The sequence below is a fragment of the Anomalospiza imberbis genome, chromosome 3, assembly GCF_031753505.1.
Source record: "Anomalospiza imberbis isolate Cuckoo-Finch-1a 21T00152 chromosome 3, ASM3175350v1, whole genome shotgun sequence".
Classification (NCBI taxonomy): Eukaryota; Metazoa; Chordata; class Aves; order Passeriformes; family Viduidae; genus Anomalospiza; species Anomalospiza imberbis.
Window position 1 is genome coordinate 49,417,517 of NC_089683.1, and position 24,048 is coordinate 49,441,564.

Consider the following 24,048-nt stretch of genomic DNA (forward strand, 5'->3'; position numbering starts at 1 on the left):
AAGTTTCAAATGGAACAAATGGTAGTGAATTTAAATAAAAACAACAAATCCAAAAACCTCACTCATTAAAATACCATGGGCTGAACGATCATGATTAGCAAGCACTCCACTGCTTACGTGGGTTTTGATAGTCTTTGCTCAAATAAAAGCTCTCATCTTTACCTCATTACCTTTATTACCTCATTCTGAGGAAAAAAAAAAAGTGTTTTTTAAAGTTACAGTTCAAAAATCCTAAATACAAAACACATGGATGTAACGGAACAAGTGTCCCCTGCATCTGTCCAGGGTTAAAGCACGTTTCACACCAAACTGAACATCAGTTGCCCCTTTAAAACATCCAAACGTCAAAATTAGGCTAGTCACACATTATTATGCTTCCTTAGGGACATCAATGAGATTAAAAGTGGAATGTACTGAGGTTATCCACTTTAAAAATCCCACACTTTGGTGGGACTACTCTTTTTTATTAAAAGAAATTCATTTCACATGCTTTGTGTTCAATAACTACTGTGTGTCACGCAAAAGACAGTTTTCCACATTTAGAATTGCTCACAATGAAGCCCTGAGGTAACTGCCTTTTTTCCAGGCAACAGTAATACAGTTCCTTGTGACATTTAATCTTCCATTTACAACCTATACTAGTATATGCAACTTTAAGCAGTCAATATGATTATCAATTGTTCCCAAAGATGGGATCAGTCCAGGTTTTGCTTTTTTTTTTTTTTTTTGGATCGTTTTTAGGAAAAAGACTCAGCAGAACGGGCTAATTTGGGTGCAGTGTCTTCTAAAGAAGCTTCAACTGAATTCCCCAGGTCTCCATTTTCATGTCCATCAATACTTGGCTTCTTATCAAACACTGCAAGTTAAAAAGAAAATTGATTTAAGGAAAGAAGTGATCTTGGGAAGGACAGATCAGTGATCCTTGTTTCAAAAGCTGGCATGTTAGCTGAAATGACTACTAAAATTAAAGCTGATAAGTTTTTAGCAGAACAGAGCATGGCAGGAAAGAAAATAGGAACTGTTTATTTGCTTTTCTCATTTAAAAAATGTATGTAAAGAAGCCACCAAAATGAAGTGATAAGAGGAATCTTAACTGTTAGCTCTGACTCCTAGTCAGAGGTAGGAAAAGATAAGAATAAATTTGAATTTCAACCTTTGGGAAAAGATGGCCAAGAAAAAAGTTCATAAGTTAATTCAGTTAATTCAGTTGTATCTAAGTAAACCAGGCCAAACAGTGAGGGACCAACCAGATGAACTGACAGTCTATTAGTAGGTTAATTGAATTGACAGCAGATTAATTTACAATGAATATAAAAAAAGTATTTTCCAGAAATTGGTTTGCATATTGAGACTTCAGAATGAAACTGCACATAACACATATTAGAAGATTTACCTTGTGAGGGTTTGACATCCACACTTGCATCTTTCCTATTAGAACTTGAATTCGCACCTTCTTCCAATTCATCAAGATATAAACGGTAACGGTGTCCGCTCTCATCCTCATATTCCACGTTTTCATCATCCGAATCAACTTCTGGAGCAACGTACACTACTTCAAATTCGATTTCACCTCTCTAAAATGTAGCCAAAAATACAAATTTACTTCCTACTGCACAGCTACCCAGCAGGATTAACCAAGACGACCTAGGTTACTAAAACAAATATGTTTTACTGTTGTAAACACATTTACAGTAGTGTTGAATATTTTGGATAGGTATCTGAGTTAAGTTTTTACTGACTAAAGTATAACAGCTCTATAGATAAGCTTTACCAAAACTACCCATATTTCTTATATGCCAGTACATTTCAAACAGCAATTTCTAATGCGGAACTTTTCTGATAAATTAAGCACACCTGTTAATTGTCAGAAAATGGGAAGCAAACCAGGAAGAAGATTCTAGACCACAAAGCATATGAAAAACATTGTTTGGCCAGAGCTGTTCAGTCATAAGAGTAAGGCATCTGTCACTACATAGTTATTTCTGTGGGGCAATGTAAGAAATTGATTTTCATCAGCCTTACTGAATAATGATTAGCAAATACATGTTTAACTGAACCACTACTGACCCAGAATTTTTCTCCTTAAATTGCAAAACATAAGAGGATTAAGTGTAAAGTGATAGAGCCTCAAGAATCACTGTAGCTTAGCATTACACTGTACTTAACAAGAAACATTAAAATTCAAGGTAATTCAACAGGAATTATGCAGAAGCACCTAAATGTGCCTATGGATAACAGATCCAAACTGACCTGTTGGGAAAGAATAGTTACAGCTTCTTTATGCTTGGCATCTCTTAGATTAACTCCATTTACTGCCAGAATAGCATCACCAACATGCAGTCCTCCACATCGATCAGCAGGCTGCCCAGGATGGATTTCAGAGATCAGTATTGGAACACCATGCTCCTTCCCACCCTATTCAAAAAAAAAGGGCAAATTTTAATTAACTGAGATATCTTTTAATGTAAAATTGACATTCAGATAGTAGCTCCTAAAGTGCTTACTTCAACTTCTATTTTAGAAAATTAGAAATCATTCTTCAAACAAAGAATGTTTAAGAATGCATAAGCTGCTTCCCTTGATTCTTTTCCCCATAGAATGGAAAATTTTGAATATGTACTCAAAGAATGCAATTCTGAATACTAATAAAACTATAAAATCATATACAAACTAATGAAAAGTAGAAAACCTCACTTAAAAAAGCATATCAGGCACCACATTGACTTGCAAGAAACAGTCTAATGGTCAGAATTTTCCAAATTTGTTGTAAAAAGTTTACACAGCTTTTGTTCGGCAAGAGATGCCAATACAGATACTTTTTAAAAAGTTATAATCACAACAGCTAAGCTTTGGAAGTCAGGTCTCAGATTGTCTCCACTCTTCTAAATACTTACACCTGGAATCACCACTGGCTAATCTGCTAAAGTGCCTATACCCGACACAAAAATCGAAATCCTAAATTTAACATAAAGTAGCAATTATCTATTTCCTAATCTATCAAAATGTTCTAATCTATCAAAAGAAGTTCTATAACCATAGTTATGGATTTGTTTATGCTTTTTTTATTTGTTCTAGCCACACATTTACTGATCCATGCATTTTACAGAAGTAGAAATACAAACTTGAATTGCTGCTTCTGTGCCATAGAAAATAAATGCAAATATTTACTGTGATTGAAATTCCTAGTCCTTCATGGTCTTCTTTAACTAGCAAAACTTTTCTGATTGGACCAACACCTTGACTCTTCTTTAAGGCATCAGGATCCTAGTTTGATAAGAAACAAACATAGCACAAACATAAATGTGTGAACCAAAAACTGATGCATTTCAGCCTTTTGGGTTTTTGTAATTATACACAGGCAGTGTTATAAGCAATAGAGTTTTAGACTAGTTTCAGGCAGGATAAACTTACAGTGCCCCTTTACAGAAAGGGAGTGAAATCAGAAAAGATTCCTCATTATGCACCCCTGATAAGAATAGTTGTTTAAATTACTTCACTGCTGATTAGTGCACAACACAGAACTTCAAAAGAAGGAAATCAGCCACATATTAAAAACACTAAGGGAGTACATGAAGAATTGCTGATCACTGCTGAAATGTTATATGTTGCAAACTCATCTTAAAAATAATCAAATGACAGAAGATGATGTAATATACTCCCAGGGAAGAGGTTGCTTGCTCAAGTTTATTTTTATTGTAATAAAAATAAACCACATCAAAAGCCATTGAACACAAATCTAAAAGAGAGACTAAATAAATCAAGGTTTTCTTTTTTCCTTTTGTTAAGTCGCTGATGATGCCATTATGCATACCTTTAAAATCACAAATACATGTATTTTTCCATTAATGTTTTACATGCAATTAGCAACATAAGCAGTAAGATCCATCTGACAACTAAGGTATTTAGAACAGATCAAAAAAGAAAAAAGCACTTAGCTGAAAATGTCTAGTTTTCTGTACTGAACACTGGGGTGATTAACAGGACATGTGCCAGGTTGGTGAGTTTTACCAAAGATACCCATAGTGAAATGCTGTTTAAAGGCTTTGTTTTAAAAGTATCTTTAGGAGGAAAAAAACCAACCCACAAATAATTCTTTTACAGAATATCAATTTATCTGGCATTGTAAGAAAATTAATCAAAATCAATTTCAGTTTAATCTAATGCTAAAAATTTTATTATTGGTTTTTGTAAGTAAGTTAGATACACATTTTTAAACCTAGGTTACAAAATTCTGTTGTTAAAGTTGTATTTATACACATAAATATATGTATTTATATCAGAGGCTCAGTTTTCAATATGACTGAGTGTTCCTAGGTAAGTCAAAGGAATTGTATCATCTTCCATGGTCATTTAGAGGGATATGGTATTCAGCACGGAACTATCCTTCAGCATACAAAAGGAAAACATATTTACAAGTGACATTTGAAAAAAATACAACACTGAAGTGAAAGCAATCACAAAGATGAAGAGGTAACTCATGTCTGGAAATCATGGAGGAATGTCCCATCTTTTCAACTTACATGTCCTGGTGGTGCTTGCATTGGTCGTTTGAGATCATTCCGGCCTCGACAAGCTCTAATGACAGTTTTGTGGCGGTGAAGGTGTATTTCTGCTTCCAGCTGGTTCCACAGCTTGTCATGAGCAGGTCCTTTCATATCCCGGCCCAGTAACTGAATCTGCTGGACCCTACACAGTGACAAAGAGAGTAAAAAAATGCTGCATTACAACTGGAAAAGCAATGCACAGTAGGACTCATACACCTCATCTGGCTGCTGCACATGATTACGCAGCAACTGGCGCAAGAACCCTGGGGATTTTTGCTCTTCCTTTTGTTAATTAACTGGAAACGTGAGGCTTTTCCTCCTTAGTCTTAACCTTGAACCTGCCTCTGGGGATGCAAAGGAAGGAAACAACAACAAACATCTTATGTTAGGGGACATGGATTGACTTCACATACCTTCCAGCTAGTTCCTTATCTAAATACTTGGCTGCCAATCTTGCTCCATAAACCTCAGCCTGAAGCACAGCTATGTGCCTGCGGAGGGCTTCATTCTCCTTCCTCAGCAACTTCACCTCAGCTTCCAGTTGAGCTTCTTTGACTTTTTCCTTCTTGTTAGCTTCAAGTTCTCTCTCCTTAACAATGACCACAAAAAAAAAATCCACAAAAATTAAGCAAGAAAAGAATGTTAAAAAGCTTTTATCCAAGTTAAGAATAAAAGAACACTTACTGTTTCTGCATACACAATCTGAAATTATTTTCCTGTGTACAAGATATGCATGCAGGAAAAGAAATTAAAAAAAAAAAAAAGAAAGCAGGGACTCTGACTGACACTACAGCTTGTGGTTTGCATACTAACCTACACAAAGGTGGAAAATTTAAATAGCCTGAATATCATCCTTTCATTTGCTTGTCTTGCAAATAGGAGAATGAAAGTTAAGCAATACTATTTTCAAAATTAAAGAGTAGCCACGAAGCTACTAAATATCTCAATTTAACTAAATTCTTTAACTATGATGATGATGATGATGATGACATGGAAACATAAGTCCATATGTCCTAAAAATAACAACTATTTTCATGCAAACAACCAAGAAATGTCCAGCCAGAGACATTTCCAGATTAGAGTCTGGAGACCACATAAATAAAGCCAAGGATTCTACACATGAAGATGCCCATCCTGACAAAACTAGAAGAAAATTAGTGCAAAATAGCTCTGTTAAAAAAAAAACCCAAACAACAACCAAAAAACCCAAAAACAAAACCCACATTAAAACCACACTTTGAGCAAGCTATCGGCCTGTGCTTCACCCCCTGAAAAACAAATGATGGAAATATAAATTAGTCCTACACTGCTCCATCCCAAATGTACACAAACTGCATAGTCATTACCTTTTCTAATACCCAGCGTACTGGTGCAAAAGGAATTACATTGCTAATCTACAACATCTACTTTAAGGAAAGCATGCTTGATAACTGTACCTTTTATATCTTGCTCTGCATCCCTTTTACAAAGTGGAGGAAAACCTCCACCACAAACCAAGAAAACAGTAAAGACACAGAGTCTAATACTGTTTCCTTTCAAAAATGGCTGTCAACTGAAACAGCAATAAAAACTAAATTCACCATAATGCATTTTTGAAGACACCAGGAGTATCCAAAACCCCCATCCTCTGTACCTCTACCAATTACATTGTTAAACAAATAAAACCAGGAAGTGCTACTAAAGAAGCAACAGGACAGATACAAAATTTTACAGAACTGGCAAGACAAATCTGTTATCAAATTGTGCATATGCTATTCACAATTCCAAACCGGGATATAAAACCATTAGTATGGTCGATATCACCACATTTGAGAAACTACACAAAGCTGGTCCTTCCAAATGGAATTATTTTCACAACAGATATATGGAAGCATTTACTGACTTAGCCAGAAAGTTACCTCTGAATTTGTTAGACTCTACTGCCTCCCTCATCTGTTAAATACTTTTATCAGTTTAGAAGAACAGAGTACACACCTATGTTGGTCAAGAATTGCCCAGCACAGTGCTCTGGAGGAGCAGCTCAAAGAGTGCTTGAAATCACTGACATTTCACTTCCTGCAATTCCACTATGACCTACCTTCAGATCAAGTTTGGCTCCGTAGGCATATTAGAAAAGATGCCACACAAAGCCACTTGTGGTCTCTAGCCTTTAGGTTGGGGCTGTTTTGTGCGAAATGACTCTGTAGCAAATCTCTTTCTGAACTACAGGATCACACTTAAGCCAAGAATTTTGACTAATCTACATTTCAAAACAGGAGTTTCTAAGATTATGCCAGACTATTTCTATTATTATTTTGGTCTTGGGCTATTTTCATTACAAGAATTCAAGAGTGCCACCTTGCTGTGCTGTCTCTGCCAAACAGCTGAGGAATAAGAAAGGTCACAGTTCAGACTTAACACCTGTTTTACAGTAGCTATAAAATCCATATACAAATACAGTGTTCCTGTTTAGCTCTGTTCCTATTGTCAATATTGCATTAAGGTGATCTAAATAGTAGTATAGGTTCCCTGTTTGTCCACTTTTAGAACATCTATTATTTGACAAATATAGAAAGACAAAGACTAGAATTTAAGATAAGCATATTCCAACCTCCCTCAGAAAAGTGAATTGCTGAAGCAATCAAAGATTCTTGATTACACCAGCGAATTTCATGCAGCACATTTTACAGTATTTATACAAAGCAGCCAGCCTAAACACCCTCATCCAGACTCAGATTTTCCATTGATTTTCTCTGAATTTGGTCTGTCATTTAAATTAAACAGGAAGCCAAATGTTACATTTCTGTGTAGAATCACTTTTAGTCATGCATTTTATATGTTACACCTAAAATACAAGGCAAATGCAATCCCATAGAAGTGTTCTCTTCCTATTTTCTCCATTATTATGACTACTGTTTTGTGACAGAGGTGCAAAATTACACCCAGAAGCCAATTTTCTACGGACTGCCTCCAACTGATCACCACATGAAAAAAAAAAAAAAAAAAAAAGAGGTTTGCAATAGAGAATCTCTGAAGATGCCCTGAAAGAGCATATCCTGTTTTAAGTGACTGTTAAAAGATTTGACAAAAGTCTCAAAAATGTTTAAAGAAATCAAGGAAATTAAGTTACAGAATATAACAAATATAATGTATTTGTTTCATGTTTTCTAGTGTACATAGTATGGCATAAGTTCTGATAACAGAAGATGTATTTTCTGTTGGTAATATAAAAAAATAAATGTTACAGCAAGGTCGAAGACTAAAGCTTACAGTTACCAGCTATTGTGCAGCTTTTCAAAAAACCAAATACTGAGTAATGATAATGAAGCATGTAACATAATAAATGTAGAAAAGCTGTTTAAAAACCTTTCAAGTCTAAGTGAAAAGATAAAAGTCATGTTTGCTTCACTTTTAATTTATATCTATGTATTATTGAGTTGATATGCTTTTGGCTGTTACATCAGCCAGTAAACCATATTAAATCATACCCATGACAAAAATAAGGGGAAAAAAGGATAATTGACAGGATTTTTTAAAATACAATATGGACAATACTTCATATTACACTCATAAATGCGTAGAGTGTTTATGCTTTAGCAATGGTATGACACCTTAACATTTTTTGAGATACTGCCAGAACAATCTTTCAGAATGTCAAGTTGCCAGATATCACCTCAAACTAGCTGTAGCAATAATAAACAGAATGCATACAGAATTAGGAAAGAGGGCACCACATCTAGAAAAGAAAAATTAAAATGCAAAGGAAATTCTTTACACAGCACCTTGCCAACTGTTGGGAAGAAGGAACAAGCCAGATCTGTTTTGCCAGTTTCTGAGGCCAACATATATATATAAGTTGTTGCACAAAACAAAAGCACTGCTTAAACATAAAAAAATGGCAATCAGCATACTTACCATTTCATCCAGAGAAAGGACAGACTTAAGACAGAAGAAAAGAGTTCCATAATTAGAGAAACAGGCAATAGGAACTTCAAGAAAATGCAACAACATAAATTACTTAGTCCAAAAGGACTTCACCAGTAGACTGTATATTTCATTAGATGGTATAAAAAACAAGCACACTGCTACAATTCTATTTAGCAATAATTTTGGTATTTTGCAGTGAAATTTATTAAAACCCTTACTTAAAACTTAACTTTAGTGTAGTATTGAAAACAATACTTTCTCCTAAAACAACAAGAATCTCTATAAAGAGCAAAATAATACAATATACATGAAAAATCACAGAAAATCCATTCTGTAATATAACATTATACAGGTAATAGATTTTTTTCCTTTTAGGAAGAACAATATAAATATGAGTTACAAGAGGAACATAAATGACAGGTAGAAGTATCAGAAAAGGTATCAAGTGCAAAAACACAAAAAAATATTCAACTAGCCAACTTCATACTCTCACCAAGAGTTATTATGATTGCACTAAGATTCCCACTCCTAAAAAATGGACTTGGCCTAAACTACACAATTATCAATTGCTTAGCAACCTAAACATTTTAAGATGTCCTAGTTCACCACTGTGTACAGTTTTACAGATTACAGAGTATATATTTATGCTGAGTCTAAAGAGTCTACATACAAAATAAGACTGTCTGTCCCTCAAAAAAGCAGGAAGTAAATTAATAGAGCTTTATTTCCCCATTGCACATTCTGTTGACACAGTTCTTCTTTGCCCTCGGAGACCTTCTGACTGCCAGAAGGTCAGCACAACAGTTTCATTTACCCAAACATCAGAGGTCCCATTTTACTGTCATTTAGGCAGCTTCAGTTTTGCCTGTTCTAGCTTTGCAAACTTTCATAACTTTCTTTATCTAGAAGAGTTTAAAGTTGAGCTTCTGTCCATTAAAGCTATGAATTCCCTAAAGGCAAAGTAAAACAAATGTAAAACACTAGTCCTCATATTTATAAAAAGGAAAAACTAAAGGAAAATAAGCAGAGAATATCAGTCTAAGCTGAAGTTCAATTAATAAAGCTCAATTTCAACACAGATAAAACTGAACCAATGTATGTAAAATGTATGTACTGCCACCTGTGGGAAGAAGACTTGTCAATAGCATGGAAATTTAATATATCTTTAGGAATCATTTATAACAAGGTAACAAGAAGCAAAAAGCTTTAAAGTACTAGTCTGTGAATTAGTCAGAAGTTAAGTCAAACTAAGAAAATATGGGGACCAAAACCACTCACAGTGATGTGTTAACTTAAAAATTTTCTTCATGTAAACCTGTAGTCTAACACATAAAAAATGCTGGTGATATTTAAATAATGCTTATTTAAAAGCCATGAGAATTATTTAGAACTCTAAATAAACTTCACCATACTGTAGCCATAATTTAGTACAGAATAAATTATGTGTGGACAATCCAGAACATGTTGCTTTTATACTGCATATACAACTATGTAGCCCTAGGATGACAGCTGTAATCAATTACAGCTTTTGAATCTGAAACACAAAGAATTTGGGTTACTCCTGTTGTTCAGTGATTACCCTAGACATCCTTTAAAACTTATAGTCTACTACTGTGTTTTATTGTAAATTAATTAACGGGACAAAATAGCTAAATAGTTCCACATATATTGGGAGTAGGTATTTGCAACCAAACTGTGAAGTAATTTTAGAAAGTCAGAGATAGACTTTGATTCATACTAACAGTTAGAAACCACATGTATACAACACTACTCTACTGTATTTTTTAATTTACAAAGTCATAGTATTAGAGCCGCCTGAATTTGTGGAGTGGCTAGTAACAAGGCAGTCTATGCCCAGGCTATCAGTCAATGCCAACTAACTGCACAGATTAATTGTTGTTAACTTTTGGTGGGCTTTGTAAAGGTCTGAGTTTTAAAAAAACATGCAGTCCACCGAGTGCTTCTATTGCAGCCTTCTTCTATTTTCTTTTGCAACTTCAGTCTTCAGAAAAGCTTTATAAATCACAAAAACATTTTCTTTTTTTTTTATTTTCAGAAACCACTAAACATGATTTATTTACAAAAAACTTCTTAAATCCTTACTCTTTATTCAACATTATTCAAATTATTTTTAATGGTTGCTAACAACTAACTATAAATGTTATTAAAAGCAAAAAAGTTAATATTTTTAACATGAGAATTTGTAATCAGCTTATTCATACCTTCCAAAGAAGAACTTCAGCCAAGAGAGGAAGAAGAATAATATATAATCTCACATTCAAGTTGCCATACTCACCAGTTTTGCCTTAATAGCCCCAGAGTCAACATTCTGACCAGTCTTAGCATGTAGCTGAAGCTGAACAGCGTGGAGCTGCAAAAGCTGATCATGCACTTCCTTTTCCAATACAGCTTTCTCTGCCTGTGTTTCTGTCAGTTCAGACTTCAGATCAACCAACTGTGCCTGTGAAGATACAATCCATCATAGTAATGAGAGCAAGGATTAAATGGGGTTACCAGAACTGTGACACGTAACAGCATGGATTCTGTACCTGGTGGAATACAGGTTAAGAATACCTGCTATCACACATTCCTCTGTAGCCCAGCTTTAACACTGGATCATTTGCAGGATTTTCTCCCCAGCTTGCCACAAAATTCATGCAGCCACAGAGCCAGTATCAAATGACCATATTGCCAAGAGTAACAACAGCTGAGCTCTCCTTCATGCAGACAATGGCATGTGATGCTGATGTTCACTCCAAAACAAGGCAATGGCATTAAACCTATGTAGAATTTACACTCATAGCAATGTAAACACAATTTTAAATTGTAAAAATATTAAATCTTACTGAAAAAATTGCTCAAAGTAAAATGAGAGTTATTTATCTAATGCTGAAGTCAAATAATCCTATTTACAGATGTTCTATTTTCAACAGTTTAACTGAAATAGCAAATTAGTTGGGTAAACCAGAAGTCTAGAAATGCCCCTAAAATGCATATGTAGAAAACAAGAAAGAGTTATTAACTCTTGGGAAAAAAGTGGTTTTGAAACATTTTAAAAACAGTTTTCATGTAGGGTTTATGTTACAAAGCAGAAATCTGTAATGAAAAAAATACTAACATGTTTACAAAGTTACTTATTATCTAAGTTCAAGTAGCATTTTATAAGATAAGCTATATTTAGATAAGCTTTAGAGCTACTATTTGCCAAAAAAAAAAAACCCACAGACTACGATTTCAGGGGATTTTTAGGTAAATTCCCAGAGTATGTTTTTCATCCAAAAGATTTGGAACTAAAGACCAAATGAAAAAGTGACTCAAAAATGCCTTCTCATATTAAAGCAGGGTATTTGGGTATTTTAACAACATTATACCAACATTCAAATTAACAGCGAAACTCAAGTTGCGAGGCAACTTGGTATAAAACGTCTGTATCTGCAAATGAAAAAAATGCAGGAAGGATTTGACTATCAGTGGGGAAGATTTACTGGGTCTAACTTCAGGCAAATAGTTTAGATGGACAGCCTCCTCAAGCTTCCAGAGTAATTCAGAGACAAGGAGGCACTTCCAGAGGTGATTCAGAGCACCCAGAGTGCAACTGATGAGACAGATCAAGCCAGCCTCCAGTGTGCAGCTGCCAAGAGGAACACTCTCCCTTCCTGCCTCTTGGCTATGCCCTTTAGTCCCACATCTCTGGGACTGAAGAGAGCAGAACTTCCTCCCCCTGTCCCCTGAGGCAGAGCCTCAGCAGATCAGGCCAGCACTTACTTTTTGCCAAGAAAATGGAGCTGCATGCATTTTCACCTTCGAACTGCCAGAAAAGCAGAAATAACTTGAAAAATTTGCCAACCCTTGCAAGAACTCTAAAGCAGGAATTGCCTTTTACAGTAAGATGATATTTAAAATATTACAAAGCCAAACAATTTCAGAGAAATTAGTTACTTACAAAGCTGCATTGCTGTCCCAGTGACCAGCCACAGTTAAAGTCCCTCTGCTGTGGTTTGCCCATCTTCTAACAAAAGCAGACACACACCTGAACTAACACAGCAAATTAAAATATCACCAGCATAAAAGCTGATGATACAGTACAGAGGAGATACCAAAGACCTTAATAATGAAGGCACAGTCACAATTTCACATAATAACAATATTTTGTTATTATTACATACTGTATATATTAAGCCTACTTTAAAAAAAATAAGACCACTACTGTCTTACTCCTTTCTAACAGCTAACATGCTGACTTTTATTGCTTTTTTATACACACACACGTGGTATCTCATCTACTCTAATTCAAAAGACCTGTAGAATGGCAAAGTGGCAGAACAGCTAAATTAGACCAATTTAATATTGTCCTCACCTAACAGAGAATGGCAGTTGGAGTTCTGGTGGAAAAAAAAAACCCAAATTTATTTCACTGTGCAAATAACAAAGCAGCAAGAATGATGGCCACCAGCTTTGCAGGGTGAATGATGCCCCAAATGTATCAAAAAAAGACTGTCAAACACATAATAAAAATTAAAAATAGTACTCTGCATATAACTTGACATTCAAATTCATACCCTGCTGTTTTAATCATAGAATCATTGAATCACAGAATGGCCTGGGTTGAGAGGGACCTTAAAGACCTGGTTCCAATCCCCCTGCAATGGACAGAGACACCTTGCACTAGACCAGGTTGCTCAGAGCTCCATCCAACCTGGCCTTGAACATTTCCAGGAATGGGGCACTCCAGACAATCTGTTCCAGTGCATCACCACCCTCACAACAAAGAATTTTTTTCTATTATCTAATCTAAAGGTACTCTCAGTTTGAAACCACTCCCCCTCGCTCTGTCACTACATGCTCTTGTAAAAAGTCCCTCTCCTATCTTTTTTGTCGCCTCCTGCAGTTACTGTAAGGCCTCTAAATAAAGAGCAAAAAAAGAAAAAAAGCAAAATGAGAAATGGTAAGAGCATATATAATGGAATTAATCTGTTTACACATTATGAAAAGTCATAAATCTATCCCCAGGAACCGATGCAGGCACACGAGTCACATCAAAATGCAAACACAACAAGCTACTTTCATATCCTGTGATCTACTTCTATGAAGGCTGACAAATCTTTACATTACTTCACAGAACTCCTGCCCTTCTCAGCTTGGCCAGCTCACTTAATTTTTCTTTATATTACTCTTACTAGCACCATTTTTTTACCCAAATTCCCTCAATTAGTTATAAAGCAGAAAAATGAAAAGACTGTTGGAAATTCAACCTCTCTATCTTCAATTTTGGAAGCTACTCACTAAAAACCAGGGATGGGGCAGAGACAGCAGATGAAATCATGAGCACAAACAAGGACAATTAGTAAAGCCATTCCTTCCCAGACCACCATTCACTGCATCAGGCAAGGGCTCTGCAGAAAAAGATGGTGCCAGATATTATTATATTTCAATTTCTATAAACATAATAGGATAAACACACAGCTAAACTAACGCTGCACAAGGAACTGTATTAATTCTTTAATTTGGATGCACTCTCCAACAAGACTGTCAAAGAGAGATGCCATGTATTTTGGTGGTCACCTGCAACTACCCTAGAATTTGGAGAGAAGTAAGCTGGAGGCTGAAGTTACAAACATCCAGCCACAGGAGACCATTGAGCTTCATGGTTAGGTGAGTTCAGGAAGAGCCACCAAACAACAAAAACAGAACAGAAACTTTGAACAGGGAACAGTGAGGGGCAGAGGTTGAAGAGAAGGTAGTGTGCTCACTTTCATAACCTCCTCTTAACTGTAACTTGCTGATTCAGCCAAAAAAGGAACCCTTCTGGGCAGAACACAACTGTGCAGATCAGCAATTACCACTCATCAGCAAGCACCACACTGCAAGGTTACACTTCAGTTTCTCTCTGCTCCCTTCTTTGTGTCTCTGCTCCAGCCAATGCACACCAAACAGCACCACCAAGCTGTGGTCATGGAAGTAGGATTTAATAATGAAAACCTACATCTACACAAATCAAGCAGGCAGGACATTAAATTATGGCTTCAGATTACCACCACAGGCTATTTCTAAATTCTAAATAAAAGTCTACAATTCAAGTAAACTGGAGATCTCGGTCAAATTCATCAAAGAGCAAAACTCAGCATTTATCTTCCACACAATCTAACATCCAGATGATACCAGAAAAATAGTTTAAAAAGGCTAGCTAAACATTTAGTAAATTTTGGGACATATTTTGCCTTTTACTAGGTGTTTTGTATTTCTAAAAGGTCTTACAGTTATGAAAACTAAATGACAATTTCAACGGAAATAACTCAAGAATTTATAAACTACTCTTTTTATTCCCACAGGAGATAAAAGAAACCATGGCACTAAGCAATTAATATTTCTTCCACAGAACATATCAAAAATTAAAAAAAAAATCTCTAGGCAAAAGAACCAATACCATGTCCTATTTTTAATCAACAGTCCTTATTTCCTGTTCAAGCAGCTACAAATTATCAAAAAAACTGAGTTTGTTACATTATCTTACACTAAATATGTATTTTAAGCTGGAAATAAAATAAATGCTATCTTAAATGCTGGAGTTAATTGCATTTATAGTCATACAATTCTTAAAGTCTTAACTAGTGTTTTTCATCAGGAGTCTTAGAACAAAATATTAGCATTTAAACCTCTTCCAATCAATTTATATAATATTTTTCATATGATGGTCTGAACTCTCATCTGTACATTTTTCACAGAAACGTAACCATTAGTTATTCTAACAGAATAACTAACGAGAAAAAATTTATTTCTATTAGATATCAGAGACATACGCTAATCTTATACTAAGTTTATACATTGTAAAAAACAAGAACAATCTCGCCCTGAACAGCTTACAATGTAAATACATCAAGGAAGGGATGAATAAATGTAACAGAGAAGTACAATTACAGAGGTATCTGTGCACAGAAGTGCCCAACAGGAAGCAGGCAGATGCCATGCTGAAGCCACAGCTTTGCTCGGAGGCATCACCGCTTGAATGAGGCACTAGGAGATGACAATATTGCAACCTCTGAAGATCTAAAGCATGAGGAGGAACACACAGGAACTGAGAAAACTTCACAAAGTGGGATGATGGTGACTTACACGCCATGCTGACAGGAAACCTCCACTACTGATAGGGAAAGCAGCTGCAGGGGGTCAGGGGCAAACTGAGAGATGGCATCATTAGATAAAGTAACAACAACGGGTTTAGCTTTGGGAAAAGCTTTTTCATTTTTCTGAGCTATCATTGCAGCAACTTCTGCAATACGGACAAGAGTTGCATTTGAGCAAACAAATACAAAAGACATCTACGACTTACACATTGCCCAAAGTGGAGCCTAGCTGAATTGGCAAGCTGGGTCATAGGCCTGCATACTACTAGGGCAAGACAGTGGCATTATTCACCACAGCAAATAAAAATAAGAGGAAAACCTGAATCAACTCCAACTGTAATGACTGCACGTCTTAGTATATGAATTTCTAACTCAAAAAAAGTCTAGGCATAATTCAAACATAGTAGAAAACTGAGATTTTTCAGCCAAGGAAGGCAGATACATATAAAAGGATCCATTAGCAGCCTTAAGTGACTAAAAGACATAGGCCAAGCATTCATCAAATGCCTTTAGTTTTTGTTTAATTTCAGGCCTTTAGTGTACACCTTACTCATTCTTATGCCAAGCCTTCTAAATTCATAAAGGTCTGAAAACTGTCTTTCTAAAGATTTTTTTTCCACCATATAATCTCTGGTTGCCAGAAGCTAGGAGTTAATTTCAGAATTTTTTAGTTACCTAAATAAGGCCATCTAGTGCCATCTTTTTATCTGTATGTCTACATTTCTCCCTATTTCACCCTCTTTCCTTGTTGATTTGAACTGAATTAATTTTCAAAATACAAATGAATCTATTAAAGGGGTAAAGGTGTGTATAATTTAAGTTCCTACAACATACAACTTTTACACTAAACAGCTGCTAGTAGGAAAGAGTAACAGATTAGTGCCCTTTCAGAGGGAGAAGTGGAAAGAGTCAGATCTTCAGCTAATTTGTTTAATCCACACAGAGACGGAAGCCGACAGCCTGGTGTACAGCCAGCACATCAGCTCAGCAGGTCTGAGCTAAAGACTGAGCTGCTGCCTCATGTCCAGCCAACTAACCAAAAAAATGTAGGGATGAAAAGGCAAAGGAAAGGATGCTGTGATGTGGAAACTCCTAGATCATGCAAGAGAACAGGAACTGCCTGAATCAGAAGGTCTTAATGACTTGAAAAAGTGCTCAACACTTCCATTCCCCACAAATCATGAGATTTCCAAGCTCTATTGAGTCTGTTACTAATAAAACACCTCTGGTGTACATATATATACTTAACAGGTAATTTTAAAGGACAGGTCCTTATGTATCTTGCTATGAGATCAAACCAAAATTCACAGACAAATCAAGTTTATGAGGTGCTTTTATTTCCTCAGCACCATGTCCTTATGTAATTTATACTAGACTCCATAAAGTTTACCAACATATGCATCTATGTATTTCAACATTCACTCCTGATCAGGACTATTAACCTTCTGATTTAAAGGCTGCAGGACCCAGGGTCATGAAACACAACAGACCACATTACAATGCTGCAATTACTCTTTGGCTCCTGTCCCAGCATATGCACAAAAAAGCAGTATAAATATCAAGATATGACGTTAGCATAATTGCTTATCCTTTCATTCTGGTGGCTTTTTTTTAAGACAGAAACATCATTTAAAGGCAAACACAGGTAAAAAAATAAAAATCTTTAATTATGCTTTACAAACAATGAAATCATTCCTCAGTGTTCCCATAACATTGCACAAGTGCAGGACAGAAAACAGTTTTTCAGAACACAACAGCTGCAGCTCCTACAGCCTGGAGATACACACTCAGACACCAGACACGCAACAACAACAGAGCCTGGCCTGCACAGCCCACACACTGCCACATTTCCATGGGGTCCCCTTGCATCAGCCCCTTGATGTGAAGTAGCCAGAGCTCTTAATTATTACATTTCTCTAATTCCTTGAGGAAAGGATTGTCTCACCAGTATCACTTCCATCATTTTGCCTACAGCTCTCCAAAAGACAAGAACACTCTATTCCTCCTCAGTCTTGACTATTCATATCTTCCTGCCTACTGAGCAGCATTTGCTGCAATTTGTCACACAACCCTATTAAGTTTAATGGACTGCTTTGAATGAGAAACCATGGAACAGACCAGAGCCCTGTTTAATCTCATGGTGCTCCCTGCAAAGCTAAACAATGTGACAGCACTGCACAAAATGAGTTTCTGAATAGATGATACATTGGAAACCATATTTTTTATGATAACCCCCTGCCAATTTCACCACAGTGTTTACCACTGTGGAGTGGTAAGAGGAAAATGTTTCAAAATATCATTGGAAAAAACTGTACTGACAGATTATTAGATTATATTAAAAGCCTTATTTCATTATTATTGTGACCCCAAAAAGGACCTTTGTGACTTCATTTTTTAGCTAATGCTAAATTTAACAAAACAGTCTTTATTATGTGGCTAATAAGAACATGAACAACAAAATTTATGACTAATGACTCCCTAAATAAACAGTAGTTTATGTTTATAGTGTAGCTATGTAAGTAGTCTTGGTAAAAATGCAGTGTATGATACTGAAGACACAAAGGAATCATAAATTAATTTAATCTGCTTTTATTATATCCCATACAGAAGACAGAGGACGTAAGACAAATTAGTTGCTCCATTTCTCAGGTTCTATTCTAGTCCTGTCAAAACATTCAGGGTCAGCAAATTAAAAGGATGCAAAGCAACACTCCTACTTTTTTATCTTCTCTGCTGAAGACCATTCTGGACATGTAATTACTGCACACTTTTCCTCCCAATAATCAAAGGAAAAATAATAATACCACATCTTAAATAAAGCACCTTAAAATTGGTTTCCATTTACATAAATGGATACATCCACCAACATTTTTACACCTGTGACTGATCTTTTTCACCTCCATGAAAATACTGGCTACAGTTTCTTACTACTGTTTTACTTTGAGCTTGACTGTTTTATTCTTTTTGTTCTGTTTGCACCTACTTACAGAAGAACAAATCGCTTTTTTTTTTTTTAATCACTTTGCTGATAGGGACAAATTTCTGACTGCCTCACAATGACTTATTTTTGTCAGGTTGCTCATGCTTCTAGTTGCTCATCAGGAAGATACAAATCTGTTCTTAGAAGTTATATTGATGGTTTTATTATTGTCATTATTTTGAAATCCATACTACCTATGCAACGTAAATCAGTAAAAAATTGTTAGAAATATAAACTAATATACTGGTTTCCTCTCACTTTCTCATTGGTAGCTCCCAACAAATGAGACAGAAAAGGAAAACACTTTACCACATACAGACTGAAAATTAATTAGGCTAGTTAAATTTGTATAGAAGTATATAGGCTTCTCACAGAGGAAAATATTAATGAAGTATAGGCATAATTGTAATGAAAAAGGGCATAATGATTATTCTGATAGAAGTTATATGTATCACACTAATGACAACTTAGTACATAAGCTGACTGGAAAAATGGATGTAAATCTGTATTTCCTGAATATGTGAAAAATGCTCACATTTTAGAATATCAAATTAGCTGGACCAAATCTCACTCCACCAGTATTTCAAAAAAACTATATTAATGACATTTGAAAAAAGTAAATAAGCTATTGCAACTATTCTGTATGTATGTATATACATACCTCACATGGACAAAAAAAAATACCTTGGTCTTCAACAAGTGCATTTCTCACTACAAAATAAAGGAGAGAGGCAAAAAAAAAAAAAAATCCAGACAGACCTTCCTAAGAAGATTTATGGTCCTACCTCAATTAAAGTAGTGCCAAACATCAGAGCAGGACTGTACCTCTGGAGTGTGTTCCATAAGATGGACTTGCATGCTTATGGAAAGTCACCATACACATAAAGCCACCTACATTTAGCTTTTCCAGTTTGCAGCTGGGGTTTTATATATATATATATATATATATATCTTCATATTACCCACATCATTCTGTATGTGCTTTAACTGAATAGGTTACAAGTTATTTACAGAAGAATTCAGCTTATAGAAATATGTTCCTCTAAACATGCTGATCCAACTTAATCAATGACATAAAACTACATTTAACTTCTTAGACATACATGGTTTCCTCAGCTTTAGCATATACATAGGCTTAAGACATCTGCCAAGATACAGGGTGTGCTCCACCAAACATTCCTTTCTAGCTTGTTCATTTAAAATTGCAGAATCAGATTGGCAGTCAAAGTGCCAGAGTTAAAGTCAAGCTCAGTTTTCACTGGCACATTGACCTATTTCTTTTATTTCTACAAAACCACTGATACACAGAACTTTTATTTTTTGAAATGGACATTTAGACAATGTCATAGTCAAGTGACAGTCAAACAGGAAAAAAAAAAAAAACAAGCAACCTATGAACTGCTTCTCAGTTAACAATTTCTAAAATCTCACACAATGACCACCAGCATGCATCTGCTGATTTATATGGCTTTCCAACAGAGAATCACAAAAAATCTCCTTCAAAATATCTGTCACCAGTTCTAAAAGACCCAGGTCCTTGCTATCCTACTAACAAGATACACTTCTCCATTTGTTCACAATGAAATGAGGCTGATCTCAGAAAAGACAGTGGCTTGTATTGCCAAACACCTTTTTTTCTTTCTCTTTGACAAGCTACTTAAACTCTGCCCTACTGTGACCAGCAAGAAAATGATGAAAACAAATCCTCCCCCCAACATATCATTAATTTAATCATTAATTTAGTTTAATTTAAAACTAAAAATATTGTTAGCACAGTAGATTTATAAACGTTCACCATCCTAAGCACAAGTAAATTTATTTGCATACATACCGTGTGCATCTGAAATACCTTCAGGCTCCTTCTAAAAAGAACCTGGCCCAGAATTGCCTACATATAGCTGCCTCTTGGGAAACTACTGTCTTCCTGGAACACTTCTTTCACTATCCAGAAACATCCTCCATATAATATTTTACCTAGACTCCTCTCTCTAGCAATAGATATACAGCAAGATGGCAACAATTTTTGGGAAGTCCTACAGCAGGAGTTTCCATCCACCAGACCTCAAGCTGTGCCTCTTAAAAGCGACTGTACCAATCAGAGAACGCGTACTAAGATGATAAAGAAGATAAATCAAAGTCTGAACTGCATTTCTTTATTCTTGCCTGCAATGATACAATAAGACTCAACAATTTTGGTCAAGGAAATGGTATCCACAAACGACAGAATGATAATAATAACAACCTTTTGTTGTTTTTCTTTATGAAATAATATCACTTATTCAGTAAGGCAAGTCCAGTCAAATGCAGCTGCAGGAGTAAGCTCAGACAAACTTAGATTCAGTCCAAGTATTATTTTAATCCAAATAATGGATTTATTTGCAGTTTTTTAGTATTTCTCAAGATGGATCTAATTTATTGGCTTGAGTAAGTGTACCTAAGTAAACTATTACAGTGGACATTTTTGTGATTGCCACAAAAGTTTTGTATTAAAATGTACAAACAGTATAAAGTTATAATGATGAGTTATTAAGAAAGGCTTGCAATCTTAAAAGTTACGTGAAGTACATTAACTCACATTATAAAAAAGAAGTAAAACCACCAATCACATCCTAAATGCCAGTATTGATGTTAGTGATTTCTTTCAAAATATGTAATTGTATTCTTCATATTGGTCATGGGGGCTTCTGACTAGAAATCTGTGCACGTAAGAAGACAAGACACTCATTTTCAACAGAGCAGCTCCATCTTTTGGAGATTTTAAATGGCAGCTTTCATTTCAAGTTTATAACTCCAATAAACATGAGGTCCTAAAATTAATAACCTTCAAGTCAATACGACTAAAGTCTTCTAAAGGTCTATTTGAAAGATAAAAACTCCTTTATATGTGTGAGGCCTAATACTACTCAGTAATAAAAATACTTTACGAAGTAACACTTTTTATTCACTTCCAAAGCAGTCACTCTAGATTATCAGTATTATTTTTATCAAACAATTACCTCAAGCATACACAAAAATAATGCTAATTATTAACTATTGCTAAGTGGACTCCTTTGCTCTTCAATTCATAAGAGAGTCAGGCACAGATCTTCAGTTTTTAGGTGCTCCTGATTATTTTAATTAGATACAAAAAAACCTTTCAAGATCTGAGTTATACAACTTCCTTTCAAAATATTTAAGCTTGAAACAACCTTTCAAAGAAATCCACTCTCTTAAAATAACCTGAAAACTCATTTGGTTTACAGGCCTGCACACAACAACCCACCATGCCTGTGCAATATGCAATAAATTCTGATTATCTACCGTAAACTTGTAAGTCTCATTTTACTATACCTATACTTCACAAAGCCTACTTTATAGGTTGGTACTGTATATGTGTGTGCATATACATATATATATATCTCACCCCAATAATGAAACATATAAAACAGCATATCAACATAAACACATAGAAGAACATAAACATCACTGTAGTAAGCATTCTGGTAAAAAAAAATAGATGAAAGAAATTCCAAGTTTAATGAGATCTTTGTTCTACTCTGAAAAATCCTACTCCTCTGTAAAATTCCACAGGTTCTTTGGCATAACAATGTCTTCATACCAGGAAGAAACCTGACAAAAACCAAAGACAATCTACTTACTTCCTACTGAAAGACACACCTTCAGAAGAGCAGGTTACTGCTTGAAGACTCTAAGATTCTTTTATTATAATAAGTGTAACACAAAGGACTGAAAGTAGGGAATTCTGTCTACTGAAGCTCTTACAAAGCCCATATTTTCACGGTGTCTCAGAATTTCCCCTCTTACTGCTATACCCTTACACGTTAAAAAAACAAGCAATAGAAGTATAAAAAGTATGGCCTACAAGACACAATGAAGAAAACGGAAAGTTTTAGTCCAGGGAAAAGCTAAGTGAGGAAGAAACATCAAAAGCCTTCTAACTGTAATTAAAAGACAAGAGGGCAGGCTCACATTCACACCTGCTGAGGACACCACAAATAATACCTACTAAACCAAAGACACTCGGGTTGGATAGATATAAAATGACCATGAAGTTCCTCAGAATCTCCTTCCAGCGCACTCCAGTTGTTTCACAGGCCAAAGGACCTGCAGCCCTGCCTCTCAGAAGCATCAGGACCAGATAACTTGGCTCTGGTTTTTTTTTCTCCCAGCCTGACTGAAATTCTGTAGCAGACATGAAGAAAACCTTCCAATAGGAAGGCCAGTTATTCTTCTCCTCACAGAATGTGCGACCCCTACTATTATTTTCAGCTACTAATCTTGGCAGAGAGCTATTTGATCTGCTTTGAAGTGTAAAGGAACAAGACAACCTGTCAAAGTCCATTCCCAATCCACTTTTCAGTTTCCTTTACTTGTAAGGAGGAACAATGTCCTCATTTTGACTACTGACTCTAAGCTTTAAGCACCTCGATCTTGCCTTTGTCTCTTCTTTTACAAGTTTTTCCAAATTCACAGAATCTAGGAATAAATTAGGCTGGAAAAGAACTCCGGGATTATCAAGCCCAACCTGTGACCAATCACCACCATGGTAACCACACTAAGTCCTTCCTTAAACACCTCCAGGGACGGTGACTCCATCACCACCCTCGACAGCACATTTCAATGTCTAACCAGCCTTTCTGTGAAGAACTTCTTCCTAATGTCCAACCTAATCCTCCCCTGGCGCAGTTTAAGATTCTGTCCTCTCGTCCTGACTCACTGCAAAGAAGACCAGTCAGCAGCATCTGTTGCCCAAGATTCCTGCTTTCAACATCACAGAGAACTCCTATGGCACGCACCGCTCCATGCCAGAGCTGGAATTATCAAACCCAGAGGGAGGATGGCCGCGACCAGGCCCGAATCCTAAAACGCGGAGCCTGGTGAACCTTCCTCAGCTGCTTCGGGCAAGAAACGAGAAGGAAGAAAGCCGGGGGAGCTCCCGCTGCCCCCGGGCAGGGCCCGGCCACCCCGGCACGTCCGGGGATGCGCCCCCGGCCCGGCCCGGCCCGGCCCCGCCCGGCGCCACGGCAGCGCCCTCACCTCCAGCTTGTGGTTGATCTGGGACACGGTCTGAGCCTTGTGGCAGAGCTGCGCGAAGCACGAGCTCAGGCTCGTCATCTTCTGCCGCCCCTCGTACGTGATGTCGGCCTGGTCGGGGTCGATCTCGCCCAGCAGCAGGTCCACGTCCACGAACGCCTTGTCGAACTCCTTCTCCAGCACCTCCAGCCAGCGGAACATGGACACGCCGCCGCCCGCCGCCGCCGAGGCCGGGCCGGCCGCGCCCGAACCGCAGGGACCAGCGCCCGCCGCCGACATGCTGCCGCCCGCGCCCCTCACAGCGCGCCGCCCGCGCCGCTGCCGCTGCCGCCCCGCAGGACGCGGCCCCGGCGCCGCTCCCGGGGCAGCCACGCAGGGAGCGCGGGGACGCGCGTGCGCGGCGGCCGCGGGGCCGCCTGCTGGTGTGGCAGGCAGCGCCGGCCGAGCGCCGAGCCGCCGAGCG

At 36.9% G+C, this 24,048-nt stretch overlaps 1 protein-coding gene across 1 annotated transcript; it reads right to left on the minus strand.

Annotated features, from left to right (window-relative positions):
- Nucleotides 1-496: 496 nt before the first annotated feature.
- GOPC (golgi associated PDZ and coiled-coil motif containing) lies at nt 497-23,962 on the minus strand. The gene is made up of 8 exons (XM_068184324.1): nt 23,589-23,962; nt 10,747-10,911; nt 4,958-5,133; nt 4,521-4,686; nt 3,169-3,264; nt 2,251-2,415; nt 1,394-1,574; nt 497-856 (listed from the first exon to the last, which is right to left on the minus strand). The coding sequence occupies exons 1-8, from the start codon at nt 23,862-23,864 to the stop codon at nt 738-740; spliced, it is 1,344 nt and encodes a 447-aa protein (XP_068040425.1). The 5' UTR covers nt 23,865-23,962; the 3' UTR covers nt 497-737.
- Between the last annotated feature and the right edge of the window lie 86 nt (nt 23,963-24,048).